At 57.4% G+C, this 19,484-nt stretch overlaps 1 protein-coding gene across 3 annotated transcripts; it reads right to left on the bottom strand.

Moving 5' to 3' along the window:
* Nucleotides 1–165: 165 nt before the first annotated feature.
* NID2 (nidogen 2) lies at nucleotides 166–16,048 on the bottom strand. Of its 3 annotated transcripts, none has more exons than XM_082058161.1 (22): nucleotides 15,736–16,048; nucleotides 14,775–15,083; nucleotides 11,269–11,501; nucleotides 10,309–10,742; nucleotides 9,321–9,470; nucleotides 8,998–9,243; nucleotides 8,161–8,361; nucleotides 7,809–8,027; nucleotides 7,299–7,442; nucleotides 6,858–6,986; nucleotides 6,630–6,773; nucleotides 6,432–6,551; nucleotides 6,101–6,343; nucleotides 5,329–5,565; nucleotides 4,978–5,199; nucleotides 4,655–4,824; nucleotides 3,499–3,628; nucleotides 2,971–3,142; nucleotides 2,288–2,445; nucleotides 1,796–1,919; nucleotides 1,020–1,132; nucleotides 166–932 (listed from the first exon to the last, which is right to left on the bottom strand). In XM_082058161.1, exons 1-22 carry the CDS (start codon nucleotides 15,934–15,936, stop codon nucleotides 922–924), a joined length of 4,110 nt encoding a protein of 1,369 aa, XP_081914287.1. In that variant the 5' UTR covers nucleotides 15,937–16,048; the 3' UTR covers nucleotides 166–921. The 3 variants fall into 3 exon arrangements, with proteins under 3 accessions (XP_081914287.1, XP_081914288.1, XP_081914289.1); XM_082058162.1 differs by having other exon boundaries at nucleotides 6,101–6,340; XM_082058163.1 differs by lacking the exon at nucleotides 5,329–5,565.
* Nucleotides 16,049–19,484: the final 3,436 nt, after the last annotated feature.

The following is a 19,484-nucleotide window of genomic DNA, read 5'->3' as shown; positions in this document are numbered from 1 at the left end:
TCATTGTCTTTGGCTTTGTGTTGGGAAGGGAGTGTTACATAAAGGCCCTGCGGATTCCTCTTTTGCTGAAGTCCTGCCATATGAACAGCTCGCTCCTGGCTCGCTTGCTGCTTCTCCCCAGCCTACCCTACAACTTGAAATATTTAAAAACCCTAAATCCAAAGGGAAACTTAAAACAACCATTTTATTCAATTATTGAAGTAACCTAGAAAAAAGTGAAGCATTAAAAATACAAACGGTATTTCTGAACATGTATTGGTCTACGCTGGGTAGGTCTATGAAGGCACTTGGAAGAACCAACAAGCATGAACAGATCAATTCTAGCATATTCTTCTAATATAAATACTAAAAGACATGCATTGAGGCAGTGGTGAAAATACAGAATTGTTCTCTGGCAAATAACAAACTTCAATGCCTTTGCTGTATCACCCAACTGTTCTGCACGAGTTTGGAGCACACACAGTCTCTGTCCTCAGGGCTGTAGCTGAATCAGACCCAGCAAGATACCGCAGCCAAAGCTCCCCATAGGCACTTATTTTTGGATATAAAAAGACCTGGTGGTCGGATTGCCGAAACTCTTCAAAATTAAGCCATTCTTCCAATAAAATAAACCATTTGAATAAGAATGCTACATTTTAAATTTGCTTGTATAAGCAAGAGTAATGGCCTAAGATTCACAGAACCATTATTTTTTTTTGTACTATATCAATGTTTTTCACTTTAAAAAAAAAATACAGTAGTAAAGACTTGAGGTATAACTTCAAAAAATAAAAAAACAAGTTGATAATTTTGCAGGGAAGTCAGTCGATTCATTGGCCTTGGTGGAGGGTTCTCCCCCCGTAGTTCTATGCAGTGACAGATTTCTGGGTCTGAAGTTCTTTTTTGGGTGCAAAGATTGTTGTTTCTGGAAATAGCAGTTCACTATTTCCTTGCTGCAGAGAGAAATGGATATCTTTAGTGTGTCAAGTACATAGCAGCTGTCCGGCAAGCGCGAGGAGGTGGGGTTTGGTGTGTTTTACCTCCGGGGCAGTAGGGATAAACTGCAGTTATTCCGTAGAGATGCGATCGCTGCTCGGGAAGATACTCATCAGTAAAGGAGCCGGTTTCTTTATCAATAGCTATCACACCATCCCTGGGGATCGAAGGGGGAGAAGTGCGTTACTGATCTATGAATTGTTCTTAAATCATTTTTTTTTTAAAAAGCGGCAGCTAAAAAGATTGGTCTGAACCACCTGCAGAACAAGCGAAAAGGAATTTGCCCTGTAAAACATCCATCCAGCTCATTCAGTGCATTTCTGTTTGGTGCTGAGGAGCCAGAGACAGCGTTCCAGGGAGAGCTGATCTCCCCGAGAGCCTCCTCTGAGCGCACTGAACTCTTAAGTGTTTGTTTTAATCTGCAAAGCCGGGATGGAAGTTCTGAGAGGCTCCAGCTGGAGCGGGAACCGAGGCGAGTCCCTGGTGCTGGGGGTAGCGGGGGGAGAGGGAACGGCTGAGGACAGAGTTTTTAATTTGACTTCAGATTCAGAAACTTGTGCCAAGTTCAATTTAAAAAAAACCCACAACAACTATTTCTGTCCCTGCCAGGAAACTGGGATTCTTTCTAAACTGCTCTACACTGAGCTTGAGGAGCGGGTGTTGCTGAATGTGGCACTGGAGCCCCAGGAGAGCGCTCAGGATGAGGGACCAGGCTGGGGGCTGCGTTTGGGTCCCTCCTCTGGCTCAGAGTCCCTCCAAGCGACTCCCCAGGGATGCCGGGGGCTGGTTCACAGCTGTTTTGGGGTTTTTCTTCCCTTACCGTCTCCAGTCCGTGTGGTAGAAGTGATTGGCGTAACTGATGATGCTGAAGGGGTAGTTGAGGTTGTTTTGGATGATGCGCCGACCCGTACCATCGGGGAATGTGCACTCCAGGTGCTTCGTTCCTTTGCAAACACAGGACAGTCACCAGGCCACAAAAAAATCAAACAAACAAATAAATGAAACACACAAAATATAAAAAGAAGGAAAAAAGAAAAAGAAAGGAAAGGAGGAAAAAAGAAACAAAACCAAAACAACACACAACAAATGTATTTCTTATATTGGCTAAATTTAGAAATAGCTTCTCAGCCTCAGGATGTAGAAGTAGCTCATGCTGTGAGTCCTCCAACCCCATCACCCCAAGTCCCATGGGGCAGGACAGTGGAGGAGGGCAGAGAAGCCCACAGGTAGCCACAGCTAAAGACAAAACATAGATATTATTTCCCCTTGAGGCTCAGTGTGTCATAGTTTGATCTGTCCTTGGTGAATTTACCTGCATCTGCCCAACAGAGCAGCTTGGAGAAGGGGTCGAACGTCAGGCCGTTGGGCAACCCAATGTCCTTGTTCACCAGGACCCTCCTGTTGGCTCCGTTGACTGTAGAAGTTTCAATTTTGGGTGCTTCGCGATTCCAGTCCGTCCAGTAAAGGTTGCTTGGGAAATAAATGTATCATGAACAAACAGGACGCGCAACAGTAAGGAGCGGTAGGAGATTATCGGCTTTTTCTTTGTTAGGCAAGAAGTCTGTTTTTCCCTTCAACAGTGCCTGAAATTAATCTTTATTTGCTATGAAAAGTCTCTTAAAAGAAAACTAGAATGATGTCAAACATGTTTACGACCTAAGCTCCAGCTCCTAGATGAGGGCGAGTCTTAGGAGTAGCACATTTTGTATCGCAACAGCACCCCAGGGGCACAGCTTGTGTTTTCCAACGCCAGGCGTGCTTCAAAGCTTTTAAAAAATAATGTGCATCCCGACACTGAAACAGCAGGTTTAGCCAAATCCTGAATTATTAAATAAAAGAGGACATGGGGAACAAAGCCAAGCCCTCCTACGGGGTGTGCAGCGTAGCAGAGCTGCTCCCAGGGTCAGGATGAGGCTTTGGCACCACTGCACATGTCCAACTCTTGCACCTTGCAAAGCCCAGCGTGCAAAACCCTCCCGAAACACTGCTGCTCACCCTCGGACGGGGTCCACGGCGATGGCCCGGGGGTTGACAAGCTCCGTGTCGAAGAGAACCTGTCGCTCAGAACCGTCCAGCCGGGCTCTCTCGATCTTATCCAGGCCGCTGTCGGTCCAGAAGATGGCTCGGCGCAGATGGTCCACAGCCAGCCCCTCGGGGCTGATGAGCCCTGCCAAAGGGATGCACAGTCAGCGGTTTAGGAACAGGTGGCTCCTGGCTCTGTCTCAGGGCCCTGACCCAAAGCCAAGGGATGGAGAACTCCAAAGCAGGAGAGGCCCAGAGCTGTGATGGGCACAAACTGGTGTAGAGCTGTTGATATCCAGGCTGCCCAGGGCAGTGGTGGAGTCACCATCCCTGGAGGGGTTTAAAAGATGCAGAGATGAGATTCTTAGGGACATGGGTTAGTGACAGAGTTAGGTTATGGTTTGACTTGATGATTTTGAGGGTCCAACCAAGGTGATTTTATGATTCTATTCTATGATTCTATATGGCTTTGAGGAGATGTCACTGGTGAAGGGCACACACCTGAGCTGATGATGGTCTCTGGCTCAGCCCCTGGCTCCAGGCTCGCCCGGCTTATGGTCCGCCCAGCCACATCAGTCCAGTAAATGGTCTTCTCCCGGCAGTCGTAGCCGATGCCCACTACGATGGAGCCCTGCGGGGTTTGGAGAGGGACACGGGGTGAAATCCCACCTGAGTCACAGCCTAGAACCTCAAAAAGCACCTTTATCCCACCGGCGCACTCTGCAAGATCCAGCAATAATGCTCAAATCCCTTTTCCCCAACAAAACCCAACACGGAGGGGCTCTTCCTTCACATTCCCAGCTGAAGCCTGCTGCCAAGGTTTTCAGCCCAGCTGTCGCAGGCACACACCCACATCCAGATGGGTTTAAAACCCCTTCGGCTCATGGAGATATGTGCTCCAACAGTGAACCCAGCCTGAGGAATGACCTTCAGGATGGGGAAAGGAAAGACTTGGCGAGGTGTTCCAGTTCCCCGGGGTGCAGGGAGGGTCATAGTCCAGCTTTCAGCATTCCTCTCCCTCGCTCTGGCCTGGCTGGGGGTGCACATGAGGCTCCAAGAGGAGTCCAAGGAAGGGAAAAGACAAGTTTTGCTGTAGAGACTTGCAGTTCAGGGACCACAACTGAGGGCCTGGGAGCTCCACCAGCACCTGAGCTCCTGCCCTTGGCAGGATGTGACCTGCTCCTCCTCCTCCATCCTCCAATGTCCCCAAAATCCAACATCAACTTTCAGGAAGTGATGGGCTTTTCAGCGGGGCCTGTTGCCATAGGACAAGGGGTGATAGTTTTAAACTAAAAGAAGGGACATTCAGGCAAGGCATGAGGGAGAAATTGTTGCCCCTGAGGGTGGTGAGAGCCTGGCCCAGGTTGGCCAGAGAGGTGGTGGCTGAACCATCCCTGGAGACATCCCAGGCCAGGCTGGACGGGGCTCTGAGCAACCTGAGCTGGTGAAGATGTCCCTGCTCATGGCAGGGGGGGCACTGGGGGAGCTTTGAAGGTCCCTTCCAACCCAAATTATTCTATGATTACATGAATCTATGATTCTGTGATCACCAAACCACCCCAGCTCAGACAAGAGTGATACAGGGAGATGCGAAATGCAGAGCTGCAGCACCAGCCTGTCCCCAATCTCCGTGGGCCCGGCGCAGGAGATACTGTACATGCAGGGAGAGCAGGGTCTTCGCCGCCTCCTTCTGCAGCCGTGTGCCATTCAGCGGGAGGTAACCGATTTGCTGTCCCTGAGCGTAGAGCAGAAATGTCCCCGTGGCTGGTGGTGACACATCAGGCCGGGGTGACGGGCGGACGCTGGGTGGCGCGACGCTGGGAAGACCTGGCACATAAATTGAGGGGGAACAGGGAGAGATACGATGCTCAGGGAGCATCAGGTACCAGGAGCAGGAGCAGGGTGCGGTGCCAGGCACCCATGCTGTGCTAGATGCTGGGGATGAGGAGAGGGGTCACATTTGGGAACCCAAGCTCTTACATGGGGGGGTGCTGCCAGGCTCTGAGCGCGTCCCCGGGATCTCCCTGCCGCTCTCATCCACGCACCAGCAGTACCCGCTGTCCCCGTGGCACTGCAGCGGGGTGAACTCCCCCCCCGCCTCGCACTGTGGCACGTACTGGTCACGACGGGGGCTGCCCCCATAGTGCTCCAGCAAGCTCTGCCGCCAGCGCTCGCACATGCTGCGGGGCCGCTCCGTGGGCTCTGGCACGGGGAAGGTGACAGTCACTCCATGTGCAAGCTTGGGGGGGACTCAGGGCTTTGCCGGAGCCCTGGGTCCCCCTCTCCTTGCCAAGGATGCTGGGGTGCTGCAGGGAGGGGCTGGGCACTGACCTGGGTTCCCGCAGCGCGGCGGTGTGCTGCCCGGCGCTGTCCGCGTCCCCGCAATCTCCTGCCCCGCGGCGTCCACGCACCAGCAGTGCCCGGTGCTGCTGTGACACTGCAGGGGCCGGTACCCACCATCCTCATCGCACTGGGGTACATGCCTATCGCCCACGGGCGAGGGTCCCGGTGGCACCCCCCGTGGGTACAGCCGCTCGTGTTGGCAGGGGGTCAGCCGCTGGGTGGACTCTGCCGGCAGCAAACACCCCCACCCTGGGCTCAGGGGGTGCCACACAGCTCCCCCAGACCTGCTTGGCACCCAGATTTGTGCTCACTTCACTCAAGGCTGCAGGTGCTTGGTGATGCTCTGCCAGCACAGTTTGGCCCCACTTGGGCTGGGGCTGCCCCTCTCCAGCCCCCTTGACATCCTGTGGCTGTCCCCTCTGTGCCCACTGCCACTATAACCCCATAGACCGTGGTGCCCTAAAGATCCAGGAGCCCCCTGAGATGCCCAGACACCCATTTGGCAGCACCCTGTACTCAGGCCATGGCAGACAAGTCCTGGGTCGGGTAGTTGGGTCCCCCATGCTTGCCACAGCCATGCGGGATGGGCAGAGCTCTGCCTGCTCCAGCAGCCCCTCAGCACCCTCTGCCACCCAGCACATCCCGCCCAGCCAGCCAGGGCATCTCCTGGGTGCCCACTGACCCCACCAAGATGCCAAGGAGATGCCCAAGGACCCGACCAGCCTCCCCTGTCCCCTCGAGCACAGCAGGTGGCACTGACCTGGGTTCCCGCAGCGCGGCGGTGTGCTGCCCGGCGCTGTCCGTGTCCCCGCGATCTCCTGCCCCGTGGAGTCCACGCACCAGCAGTGCCCAGTGCTGCTGTGACACTGCAGGGGCCGGTACCCGCCCTCCTCGTCACACTGGGGCATGTGCCTGTCACCCACGGGTGAGGGTCCTGATGGCACCTCCCGCGGGTACAGCTGCTCGTGCTGGCATGGTGACAGCCGCTGCGTGCTCCCTGCTGCTGGCGGGATGCACAAAGCAACAGCACGGTGAGAACAGGGACAGCCACAGGGACAGAGGTGGCTCAGGAGGGAGCCGGGCAGCCTTACCATGTGCACACTGGAAGCCGTCGCCCTCATAGCCAGGTGGGCACCGGCAGGAGAAGGAGCCTGGTGTGTTGTAGCAGGTGGCGGCTGGGTGACATGGGTTTTCGGCACACTCGTCCACATCTACGCGTGAAGAGGAGAAGGCTCAACCAGGGCAGGACAGCCTGGTGTCACCCAGCAATCCCTCCCGTGTCCCCATACCGGAGCAGTCGATGCCGTCGCCGGCGTACCCGGGGAGGCACTCGCAGGTGGGGTGTCCCCCGCCATGGGACAAGCAGCGCGCCCGGTCCGGTGGCGCGCAAGGGTGGCTCCCATCCTCGCAGGGGTCGGTTGCCGGCACCAGGGCTGCAGGGACAGGGCAGGTGAGCGGATGGCTGGGCCATGGGGCACAGTGGTGGTGGGACCCCGAGCTTTGGGGCTGGCACTTACGCACACACGTCTGCCCATCCCCTGCGGGCTGGTACCCGCTGCGGCACTCGCACCGGTAGCTGCCCGGTGCATTCAGGCAGATGGTGAAGGGGCCGCACCGGCTCAAGCCCTCCGCACACTCATCCACATCTAGAAGAAGAGGGGGACACCAGGGGACAATCCCAGTTTTGGGCTCTGACTGCTCCCAACCTTGCGGGGGGGATGTCCTATCCCAAGCTGCCCATCCCACATCTGCCACCTCCTCCATGCCCACGATGCTCCTGCAGCACCTCCTCAACCCCCCACCTCAGTTTCCCCCACGATTCATCCATATCTCCTTAGTGCAGCTCTGGGAGCTCTTGAGATGGCAGGTGCTGTGATGCTGTGGCACATCCCAGTGGCCACTCTGGTGTCCCACAGGGGACGGGGTGCACCAGCCACCCCCCTGCAGCCCCGGCTCACCTCGGCAGCCCCATCCGTCTCTGCGGTACCCAGCCGCACACTCGCATGTGTACTCCATCCCTGTGCCGGGCTGGCAGCGTGCCGGTGCCTCGCATCTGTGCGTGCCATCGTGGCATGGGTTCACCAGGGGGCTCTCGGCATCACCTGTGGGCAAAGGTGGGTGTTACCAGTGGGGAAAGGCCTGGGAGACACAGGGAGCAGGGAACGACCATTCCCATTTCTATCCGCCATAGGCATCACCACTGCACCACAGCACCCGCATCACATGCAGGGACCTGTGGCTGTGTCACCCAGTGCCACCCCCACTGCAGTCCCCACCTCCATGCCAGGAGTGATTCAGTTGGGGAAAAAACCAACAAAACATAACTTATTTTGGCTGTTTTTGGGTAAAGCGAGCAGGCTGCCACTTTGGGAGCAGGCAGGAGACAGCAGCATCACCTGGTCAGGGCTGGTACCCTGGGGTGGGTGCTGGGTGGGGGTGAGCACCCCGGGGTGGGTGCTGCGGCTCACCTGGTGCGGAGCCGATGCGGGCGGCCAGGGCGTAGCGCAGGACGTGCTCGTGGCCGTCGTAGAGGGCGAAGGCTCGGGCCACGCTGAGCCGCTGCCGGGCGGGCAGGCGGGTGTGCGGGCAGCCGGAGAAGGTGACGTTCTGGCGCAGGCGGTAGGACAAGGTCTGGTTGGCCGTCCCCGCCGCCAGGACGTACTCCCGCTGTGCAGAGGATGTCACGACTGCCAGACAGAAAGAAAAAAAGCCCCGGATGGGGGAGAAGGAGCTTCAGCATCAATGTCTGTTACGCTGGGAAGCACGGTGGGGATGGGGTGGGTTTGGACACGCAGGGATGGGCTGAGCACAGGCTCCTACCTGAGCTGGAGTAGTGGTAGAGCTCCTTGTAGGGAGTGATGTGGACAGTGACATTCTCTGGGAGAAACGGCACCTGGCCCTGGATGTGTGTCTTCAGGCTTAAATAATTGTCTGGCCCCAGGCCCTCGGCTGTCTGAGTGACATGGACTGTCTCCCCCCCAGGATAGAAGGTCACCTCCAGGCTCTGGGTGAATTCAGCACCTGGGCAGGAAAACGGAACAGGTAGCATTTTGTTGTAGGATTTTTAAGGAATACATCCCCAAAGCATCCTTCCCTGCTCCTCTGGCACACCCACGAGGGTGGCAGGGAGGTGATAACCAGCTGAGCCTGGGGAGGGGATTGGAGGAGCCGTGGGGCTGCCCCAAGTGCCCACCTGCACCCCTCGTCACCCACCCCAAGTCACACATCATAGAATCACAGAACAGTTTGGGTGGGAAGGGACCCTCAAAACTAATCCAGTGCCACCCCTACCATGAGCAGGGACATCTTCACCAGCTCAGGTTGCTCAGAGCCCCGTCCAGCCTGGCCTGGGATGTCTCCAGGGATGGTTCAGCCACCACCTCTCTGGCCAACCTGGGCCAGGATCTCACCACCCTCAGGGTCAACAATTTCTTCCAAATGTCCAGCCTGAATTTCCCCTCCTTTAGTTTAAAACCATCACCTTTTTTCTTATCACAAGAGGCCCTGCTAAAAAGTCTGTCCCCATCTTTCTTATCAGCCCCTTTTGAGTATGGAAGTGCCACAATAAGCTCTCCCCAGAGCCAGGCCGCTCCACCAGGAGCTGTGTCCCTCAGAGCCACGGGGCTCGGTGTCACATCCCAGGTCCCCTGTGCTCACCAGTGATGCTGAAGCCGTTCTCAGAGCCAGGGTCCTCCAGTGCAAAGAGCCAAGCGAAGAGGCCGCCGAGGGGCAGGAGGGGCAGGAGCGCCCGGCCAGCGGGTTGGGGCACCCCGCTGATGGCCGTGTAGGCTCGGCCATCGCTCCCCACGATATAAGCATGAAGATCGACATCCTGGAAGCTGACGGACATCCGTCCCACCATCAGGCTCCCGCTCACCTTCCCATTGAGGCGATGCACAGCTCCTGGGCAGGGAGATGGACACCCATGACAGCGGTCACCCCATCACTGGGTCCCCGGCCCCGCCACCCACCCCACATACCTTCGGGCAGGCACTGCCGCCCATTGCCATAGTAGGTGGCCCGGCAGTGACAGCAGACACCGGTGGCATAGTCAGTGCAGAAGGCATGCGGGGAGCAGCGCCCGTGGTGCCGGGCACATGTCTCCTTGCTGGCCGCGCTGTAGGTGAACACTGGGGATAAGGAGGGGAGAAGGTTGAGGACGCAAAGACAAACCAGCCTCTCATGGTCGGATTGACACCCTGTCCCCTCAACCTCCAAAACACCATCGGGAACTCATGACAGTCGGCAGCAGCGGTTCCCAAATAACCCACCCAGGACGCACAGGGGAGGCTGAGAGTTTTGAACCTGTTGCCTGATTTCAGCCTTGACAGAGGGAGAGAGGTTGAGTTCCTGCATATTTTTGGGAGACAGCCATCTGGGGAGGGGGTTTTGCTCCCCAGGGTACATGCCATGGTGACTTCACAGCCAGCTTGGTGATGGAGGGTCAGCAGGGCCCCATGCCAGGACCTGTCTCCTGAGCTTCCCATCTCCTGAGCTTCCCTCCTTGTGACATGGGGCAGAGCAGCGGCAAACCTGGCAGCAGGGACGTATGGCCCCAGCAGCCCCTTGGCAGCAGAATTTGGCTGGGAGGATCTGGAGGGGCAGCAGTTTGGCTGGAGCCTTGTCAGTCCACGCTTGCGCCAGCCCTGGCTGCTCAGGAATCATAGAATAGTTTGGGTTGGAAGGGACCCTCAAAGCTCATCCAGTGCCACCCCTGCCATGAGCAGGGACATCTTCACCAGCTCAGGTTGCTCAGAGCCCCGTCCAGCCTGGCCTGGGATGTCTCCAGGGATGGATCATCCACCACTTCTCTGGGCAACCTGGGCCAGGCTCTCACCACCCTCAGGGGCAAAAATTTCTTCCTCATGTCTAGGGAAGGGATGAGATTGCAGCAAAAAGACCTTTCTTAAGAAGCCACTCACCATGAGACATCCCCATTCAATCATCAGAGGGGCTACAGCCACTCACCATCAGGATTAAAATGAACATCTTCCTCCACGCCAACGCCGTGATGCCCAGAGCTGTAGGAAGAGGGGTTCGGAGAGTAGCTCTGCTGGGTGCCAATGTCCCCATCAAGGTGCAGCCGGCGGCTCCTCTCCTGCCCCGGTGGGGACACAGGCAGACCCTTGGGGACGATGCCCAGCAGCGTGGGGGCATGGGGTCCGTGATCGGGATGCGGTGACATGGCCGCCGAGCCGTGTCGCACTGGCAGATTTGTGGCCACATGGTCTGCATGGCTGTAGAGTGCGTGGGTGTAGCCAGCGGTGTCAGGGACATGAGGTTCGGGGCTCTGTGGCACCCCAGGGCTGGCTCCCCCGCCGCCCCCCGGCTCCACGTGCTCCAGGGGGGACACACTGCCCACGTGGAAGACCCACACACCGGGTACCCCCGTGTTACTCTCCCTGCAAGACAGCAACACACATGCACATGCATAGAATCATTTTGGTTGGAAAAGACCCTCAAGATCGAGTCCAGCCGTTAACCCAACCCTAGCAACAACCCATGATCCTAAGAACCTCATCTCCGCATCTGTTCAACCCCTCCAGGGATGGTGACTCCACCACTGCCCTGGGCAGCCTGTTCCAATGCCCGACAGCCCTTGCCGGGAAGAAATTGTTCCCAAGATCCAACCTCAACCTCCCCAGCACAACTTAAGGCTGTTTCCTCCCATCCTACCACTTGTTACTTGGAAGATGAAACCAAACCCCTCATCATCACAGCCATGGTGGGAAACTCACCCCAAAGGTACCTACCCCGCTCCACACCACCCCTCCCAGCACCCCAAAAAGTTCCTGTGCACATAGGGCCAAGGCCCCCAACACAGCCCATCACCCCTAGCTCACTCCCCTCCTTCTCCCAAACCTTCAAAGGCTCCAGGGCTGCGGGAAGGTGACCCTGCTCTCCTGCCAACCCCCCAGCCCCACGCACCGCTCCAGGAGCCTCAGCGCCCGCTCGCTGCTGGCCAGGCTGTGGAAGAGCCCGTCCCTCTTCGGGTCATCACCGTCCCCCCAGCTGAAGCCCACCCTGGCCGGCAGCTCCAGCTGGACGTTGTAGGACTCCTTGGGCCGTGTCCCCAGGAACTGAAGGCCACCTTTGGGGTAGAGGAAGATGGCGTAGGTGTCCTCATCATCGTAGGCTATAACCGCCTGGAAGGTGTTGAGCTGCCAAAGGGAGAACAGGAACAGACAGACATCATGGAGAGGCAGGACATCAGCAGAGGAGACAGGGAAGGGTACTAGAGATACAGGGTACAGAGGTACAGCTCCTCAAACACCGCAGTGCATGCAAGCACCCCAAAACAACCCTCCATCTGTCCAGCTCTGGGGTCCCTAGTACAGGACAGACATGGACCTGCTGAAGAGGGGCCAGAGGAGCCACAGAAATGATCCGAGGCTGGAACAGCTCTGCTGGGAGGACAGGCTGAGAGAGTTGGGGTGTTCAGCTGGAGAAGAGAAGCTCCAGGGAGACCTTATTGTGGCCTTCCTGTGCTTAAAAGGGGCCTGTAAGAAAGATGGCGACAGGCTTTTATAGGACAAGGGGTGATGGTTTTAAACTAAAGGAAGGGACGTTCAGGCCAGACGTGAGGAAAAAATGTTTGACATTGAGGGTGGTGAGAGCCTGGCCCAGGTTGCCCAGAGAGGTGGTGGCTGAACCATCCCTGGAGACATCCCAGGCCAGGCTGGACGGGGCTCTGAGCAACCTGAGCTGGTGAAGATGTCCCTGCTCATGGCAGGGGTGGCACTGGATGAGCTTGGAAGATCCTTTCCAACCCAAACCATTCTGTGATTCTATGATCAGCCTGCAGATACCTCCTGGGGAGGAGCAGGAGCTGCTTGTGCATGGCCAAACCCCAGTGCAACATGCTGGGAAGATGCTCAGCATCCTCCACAGGAGCCCACGACACAGCCCCGCCACCCCCTCTCAGCTGCATTGGTGTAGGGGTGTCCTTTGGATCTGTCACACAGGGAGGTGACAGCCCTGCACCATGCCCAGGAGCATCCCTGACCGTATATCCCATCCATCGGGTCGCACCCGATTCCCTCCTGCCACCACCAGCCTCCCTCCATCCCAGCAGCACAGGAGGAAAACCCACACCCCCTTGCTTCCCCCGAGAACAATTTTAGCTTGGTTTCCTCAGGAAAAAACATGCACGTGCTCCCGCTTTCCCCACACCCATACATCCCGCTATAGGCACGCTGGCCGCCAACCGTGACAGCCCTGCCAGCCCTGGGGATGTGCCAGCCCTGCACTGGGGAACAGGACCACAGCCAGAACCCATGGATGGGTGAGCACAACCCTTACGAGATCCACACACACCTCACAGTCAACCCAAATGCGGAGAAACCAACATTTGCAGCATTCAGGTTAGCCTTCCCCCACCCTGCATATGTCCTGCTGGATCAATAAATTAAAAGAAAAACAAAAATAAGCACAAAGCAGCAGCTCTTCCCCAGGAACTGCCAGCAACAAGCAAAGGAAAAATTATTAAATTCCCAGTTTCAGCCCCAGAGCAGTGAGTAGGAGGGGTGGGGGCTCCCCCCAGCCCAGCCCTGCCTGTCCCTGCAGCACCAGCCCAAATTTTGGGGTGAAGGGCCCCTGGGGCATCACAGGGTTTCCCAGTGACCCAGCAGGATATAAAGAGCCTTGTTGTGTGTGTCACACACTCAGGCATTCAGAGACCCTGTGCAAAGGCAGCCAAAAAGCCGGGGGGGTAACTCCCCCGCCCCGGGGTTGGATTCCACCCCCATGCAGCCAAATTGTGGCGGCAGCTGCAGGATTCATTTTTCCCTGTGGTGGGTGGCAAGGGGGGGACCCGGTGGGTGACACCGATGTGCTGGCATCGCGGGACACTGTGGGGGGCGGGCAGCCCCTGGCTTGCAGCCGGCGGCTCCCGGCAAAGAGCTGCAAAGGGCAAATTCCAGCCCAAAAGGGCATTTTTTCCTCCCACAGAAGTGGCGTCAGTTCTCGCCCCCCTCTGCAGCCCTGGAAAGTGTCACTGCAGGGATGAGGCGCGTGTCCCCAAGGACCTGGAGGGGACAGGGTGCTGCTGGCAGCAGGACCCCCAAGGCTGGGGATCAGGCAGTGTCTTAACCCCCCAAATCTTAACCCAGGTTTCTGCTTTTGTGGCTCAAAAAGGATAAATCACGACTTTCCAAACCGAGGGGTAAAGGCTTTGAGGTCAGTCCTGGTTCTAAGCAGTTGGAAGGCAGCATTTCAATAAATGGCATATTTGGTAAGGAAAAAAAACAGTTGCATGTGGGAAGATTTGTAGCAGTTTTGGCTAAGAGGGAGCTCAGCAAAGCACAGGCACAAACTGCATTTCGGTGCGTCTTGAACGAAGCTTTCCCTGGAGCTGCTCGTCTCCAAACGAGACTGGTTTCATTTTAAAACCCCATCCAACTTCTCGAAGAGGGAAAAAAAAACCCCACACAATTGGGAAGAGACGAGGAGGCTGTGTTTTTTTGGTGAGTGCGAGGTCACTGTGAGGCCCCCGATGGCATCTCTTCAGCTGCTTTCTCAAGTTTTAAATTAGAGGAAAAAATGTGTGTTGTTTCCTTCCAAACCTCCGTTTCTTCCCCTGCTTGGCTTCCCTCTCAGCAACCCGCCACCGAAGGGCCCCAGAGCCAGGGGACAGCCAGTGGAGATGGCTCCTGGTGACCCATGGGGACCTGGTGGCTGCTGATGGACTTGGGGTTCAGCCCACCCCATCGCGGCAAGAGCTCATCACCCATCGCATGGCGCTGGGTGCTCATCACCAGAGTTTTCCTCTTGCAGTTCTTCACATTCAGCTCATTTCAAGAAGGCCTGTCCTGCTCGCAGAGCGTCACCGTCACCTCCTTGGCACGTCATCAGCTCAATGTGATGGGCTCCTGCAGCAGATCCAGCGTTTTCGGGGAAAGGTCCAGCAGCATGCACCCACGCAGGAGCCTTATCAGTCTCAGGTCACCTTCCCAACCCGATGGACCACCTACAAGCTTGTTTTCCAGATTAAGAAATTCAACCCACGGTGGAAACTCTGAAGCTGGTTCCTCGCCAGCAGCATTAATCAGAAGGAAGGACCAGCTCCAAGCCACCAGCAAAAGGTTTGGAACACGATGGGTGACCTGGGCCACAGCTTTCCCCAGATCCTCCCAACCCTGCCCTGCAAATCCAGAGGCACCAGCACCATAAAGCTTTGCCTGAAAAGCAGGGAACACCTTGAACATCTCCAACCATGGAGTTGAAGGCAACCTTTAAACCTCTTCTGCCCACCAGCAAAGCCAACAGACCCACCACCGCTGCAGCTCTGAGCAGCTCTTGGTGCTCATCCAGTGCTGGACCCACCATCCAGCTGCCCAGAAAGAAGAGACTGAACATTTTGGGTGCTACGCAAGGAAGAATCATCCTCCCATAACATGTAAGATGTGCGTCCAACTTCAGCCCATCAGCCTCACCTTCTGGGAGGGCTTGGTGTCTTGCGAGAGCTCCTGGTAGGCACCCACGTCCTCCCAGGTTGCAATGAACACATTGGTGGGCATGAAGGAGCCAGTGATGTGGGGGAACCCAGCCTGGATGTAGCCTGCAGCCTGGTGCAACACGTCTGGAGAGTCATCTTGCCGATAGTAGATGTTCCCTCTGTCACCGGAGGTGTCAAGGTCGGCCAGGAAGGGAGCGATGACAGGGAAGTCCGTGGGGAAATCGTCATCCACGTACTGGGTCTCCCTGGGGAAATCCTGGGTGGAGATGACCCCGTTGGTCCCCACCTGCAGGGAGAGTGGCACAAGGTGCTCAGGAGCTGCAGAGGTGCCTCTGCCATGGGTCCCCCAGCATGTCCCCCCTCTGGGGCACAGGGTTGAGAGCCTTGAGACCACATGGCCCTATCCGGCCATGGAAAAAACAAAGACCTCGAGTTTCTCCATCCCCCAGAGAGCTGCAGCTCTGAGGCCATCCCAGCTGCAGCTGCTGCTGGTGGGGAACAGCTGCGAAGGAGAAGGCCCTCTTGTTCCTCCACAGCCGGAGAGACCGGGCAGGAGACAGTGGGAGTGGTGTGGAGGGGGGAATGGATAGAGAAAAGGGAGGCATGGAGAAAAGACACGTGTGGTGGTGCAGGGGTGAAGGCAGCAAGGACACAGATGTAGGGACAGGGAGAAGGAATAAGTGGAGTGGGGTGCCAAGGGGAATGGCTGGGGAGAAAGAGGATGAGGGAGAGAAAGATGGAGGGGGGGAAAAGATGGAAGTGGGGAGGGATGGTGGGACAGAGAGGTGGAGAGAAGAAGGTGGGAAGATGGAGAAACAAGGAGGGATGGGAAGGTGGAGGGACAGAAGGGAATGTTGGAGAGGAGGAAGAGGGGCTGGAAGGAGGAGTGGGGGGCCGGGGGGAGGAGGGCAGGAGGGCCGGGACCAGCCAGGACTCACGTAGAGGCGGCGGGCGGCGTGGCCGTAGAGGCGCAGGGCTCGGCTCAGCGACACCCCGGGCGAGCTCTCGTCGTCCCCGGGCCGCAGCCGGGCATCCCCGCGGGCCGGCCCGTATGGCAGCAGCCCCGGGCGGGGCAGGGCTGTCCCCACCGCTGTCCCCACCGCCAGCACCGCCGCCAGCACCGCCGCCACCCCCCGCATCCCGCCGGCACACGAGGGCTCCTCCCTGCGCCGGCACCGTGTGGACCCGGTGGGGCGAACCGGTGGGGCGAACCGGAGCGGAGAAGCTGAGCGGACCGACGGGACGGCCGGGACCCGGCGGAGGGACCCGGAGCCGGCGGGACGAGCTGGGGCGCGCCGCTAGTGGGGCGGGATCAACCCGCGGCCGCTCCGCTATTGGATCCCTCAGCCCCAGTCCCAACCAATCGGGTCGTATCCCAAAATCCGCCCCGGGCTGTAAGACCCCCCCCCCGCCCCGCCCCAGCCTCGCCGTCCACCCCCTTCTCCGGGCTGGGTACCCCGGTTGCATCCTGGGGGGTGGGATATCAGCGATGCTGCGGAGGGGAGAGCGGGGATTCCCCGCTTCGTGCCCCGCTGCTCCCCGGGACCCCCATTAACCTCCCCCCGCTGTAACGCCCCCGGAGCTGGGCCCGCAGCCAACCGGGGCCGGGGCCGGGGCCCGGGCGTGGGCGAGAGGCCGTGGCCGCTCCCCGCTCCCTCCCCGCGGATTCCGCTCCCTTGGAGCCGCACAGAAACGTGACTCCTTATCCACAGGGGACCGGGGAGTTGCGGGGGGGTAGTACTGAAAACTGAGCAGCCACAGGGCCAAAATCTGTCATGCAGCTCAACTGGGAAGTTGTCAGCGAGCAGAGGTCATGGGGTCCCCACGCACCTCCCGTGGGGTCCCCACACGCGACAGCCTGGGCACGGGGTCACCGCTGTTTATCCTTTCTCAGACCCATCTTCCGTCATCGTCTCCACTCAGAGAGGTCTGGAGGGGTCAACACTTCGAGGACAGGCAGCTGGGGGTTCCCTGGCTTTGAATTTGGGGTGTTGGGGTAGGGGGACCTCCAATGGTGGAGGAAAGGACAACCCCAAATCCAGGCAGCTGAGCGCTCCTGGAAATCCATTACAGTCAAAAGTTTGGCTCCATCTTCTTGGAGAGCTTCCTACTTCCCTGGCCTCAGGCCATTGTTAATATCACATCTGTCCCAAAACGTATACATGCCCGAGGAATGCCAGATAACAAGGAGAGAAGTGTCAAACCCCGTAGACTGGCGAGAGAAATAAATCAGGGACACATTCATGGCATTCCTGGTAGGAATCCTCCCAGGGGAAGCAGCTGGATGCCATCCGCGCCATCCCTGTTGCGCTGGTGGGGATTTGTCACTGTGGCCCCTGTTCCCTCCATCCCGGGCAGCATGTGGGCTGCCACAGCCCTGGTGTCCTGGAAAGCAGCTCCCACCCGTGCCGGGGCTGGGGACGAGCTGTCCCAGCGAGCGTGACCCGGCGGGGGCCGAGTCCGGACAGGCTGCCCCTGCTTTGGCTGCAGGCAGCTGGCCGGCTCCAGCCCTTGGAGGGAGAATCCTCGCCTGGCTATGGAAAACCATTAGGGCTGTGAGAAGGGTTCAAGCCAGCTGGACACAGTCTGCAGCCTTCGAGGAGTTCCCCGTGCCAAAAAAATAGACTTTTTTTTTGAAGCTCAGACAACCCCAGGGCTGTTTCTGGGGAAATCGGGCGCCACGAGGGGCTGGAAGCCCCTCTGCCTGGTGAGACCCTAGTCATGATGTCCCTTCCACGGGGAATGGTGGCATTTGGTGGCACCAATGAGGTGGTGATGGGCAAAGGGATGAGGACAGCCTTGTTGCCCCACGGAAGGTTTGGGGGCTGTTGAAAATACAAACCCATCCATCCTCAGCGGGGTGGAAGTGTCATAGTTTTAAAATGCCTTGCTGTTGCAAGGGAAAGATTTGGGTGGATGGCCTGCAGGCTGCTCTGGCTGCTGTCCTGAGACATTTCATTAAGACACTTATCTTCTAATGTGTTTTTTGAAGGGTAAATTAACTTGGGTTTGCAAGGGAGGAGCTGATAAGCCTGCAAATTTCCTGCACCAGGTCCAGCCAGTGCTGCCCTGTGCCCAGGCAAAAGGGACCCTGCAGGCCCTGAGGACCCTCTGCCATGTGGAAGGGGCAGCTACTGGGCTTTTTGCATAAGCTTTAAGATGCTAAAAAATGCATTTTACCACTCCCTTTGCAAAACTGGCACCAATCAGTTAAAAAAGGAGCAGTTGGGAGGGTGACAGGGATGGGGATGGGGATAGGGACAAGGACAGGGATGGGGATGAGGATGAGATGTGGTTGAGGATGGATAGGGGGACGAGGACAGGAATGGGGATGAGAATGAGGATGGGAGCAAGGATGGGGATGGGGATAAGAATATGAATGAGGCTGGGAATGGGAATGGGGACAAACTGTGCCTGTTCACACCATGCGCTGGGAAAGGGGGTGCTTGTGGGAACTGATCCCTGTAATTTCTTCCATGTGTGTCAGCAGCGCCTTTGGCTGGGGGGTTAGTCTTTCTCATAGCTTGGGCATAAGAAAAAAAAATCAATAGGCATTGACTTGGTGGTGTTTTGTGCAGAAACAGATGTGCTGAAGTTGGAGGAGGTGGAGGATGCACTGCAGGACAGGGCTGGGGATGGATCCAGCCTGACCCAAAGCCCCCATCACCATGGACACTTGCTAAATCAGGCAAACCAGGACAAACCACTCCCTGCCCAGCAAACCCCCCGCCGTGCTTCTGCCAGATGTGGCTGCCGAGGAGGGGGCAGCAGCCCCCTGCCCTGCTGAAGGCTCCCAGCGAGGAGGAGGAGGAAGGGCAGACAAATCCTGCTGTTTTGGGCAGGAAATCCCAGCAGCCTCTTCCCCAAGCCCTGGCAGCCCTGGGATGGCTGAGCCGCTGCGACCGCTGGAGATAAGGGAAGCAGCAGGAAATGTGCATCTCTCCTGGGATGGCCAGGGAAGGAAACTGATTCCCGGTGACTGGAGCGTGGCTGGAGGCTGCTGTAGAAAGTAAATGCTGCAGGGTGCACGGGAGCCGTTCAGCACTTCGGGATGCGGGGCAGAAACAGGGGTGGTGTGGGGCTGGGGTAGGAGCCGGCAATGTCCAGCTGCCAGCCGGGTTAGTGGGTCACCGCAATAATGTCCTCAGAGCATTTCTCCTCCTGGTCATCGGAAACCAGTCCTTCTTGAGGTCGAGCTATTTGGCAGGAAGAGCAACAAATTAGTGCCTCAAACATCCTTCTGCTTCTGGTAGGAAAGAACACTCGCAGGCAAGAGGTTGTGCACAGCTCCCTGAATCAGCACGCACAAGTTGTTTGGCCTCACGTCCTAAGGAAAAAGAGAGGTCTATCAGGTTTCCACGCCCCCCCATCCTTAATAACTAGAAACTCCTGGAATAATTCCAGCCAAATCTGACAGTAGCGTCTCTGAGGGTCTGTAAAACTAGAGAGGAGAATGAGAGACCCCATTAGCTGCTAACTTGCCTGAGAAAGTGGGTGCAGCCTTGGGTTTGAGCTCAAAGCTTAAACCATCTGAGAATCCCCAACAGGTGCCTGGCTGGGGTGATCCCAGCTTGACGCTGTCAGGAACAACCTCTGATGGTCCATGGGACCATAACTCCTGGCTGGGCTCACTGTCTTCCCCGTGGCTCTTTCCTTTCCCAGGAACATCCCGCTGGGTGCTGACAGC

Source organism: Streptopelia decaocto (genome assembly GCF_964273445.1).
Source record: "Streptopelia decaocto genome assembly, chromosome: 7".
NCBI lineage: Eukaryota > Metazoa > Chordata > Aves > Columbiformes > Columbidae > Streptopelia > Streptopelia decaocto.
Note: the sequence above shows the minus strand (reverse complement) of the source record. Positions and strands in the feature narration are given on the sequence as shown.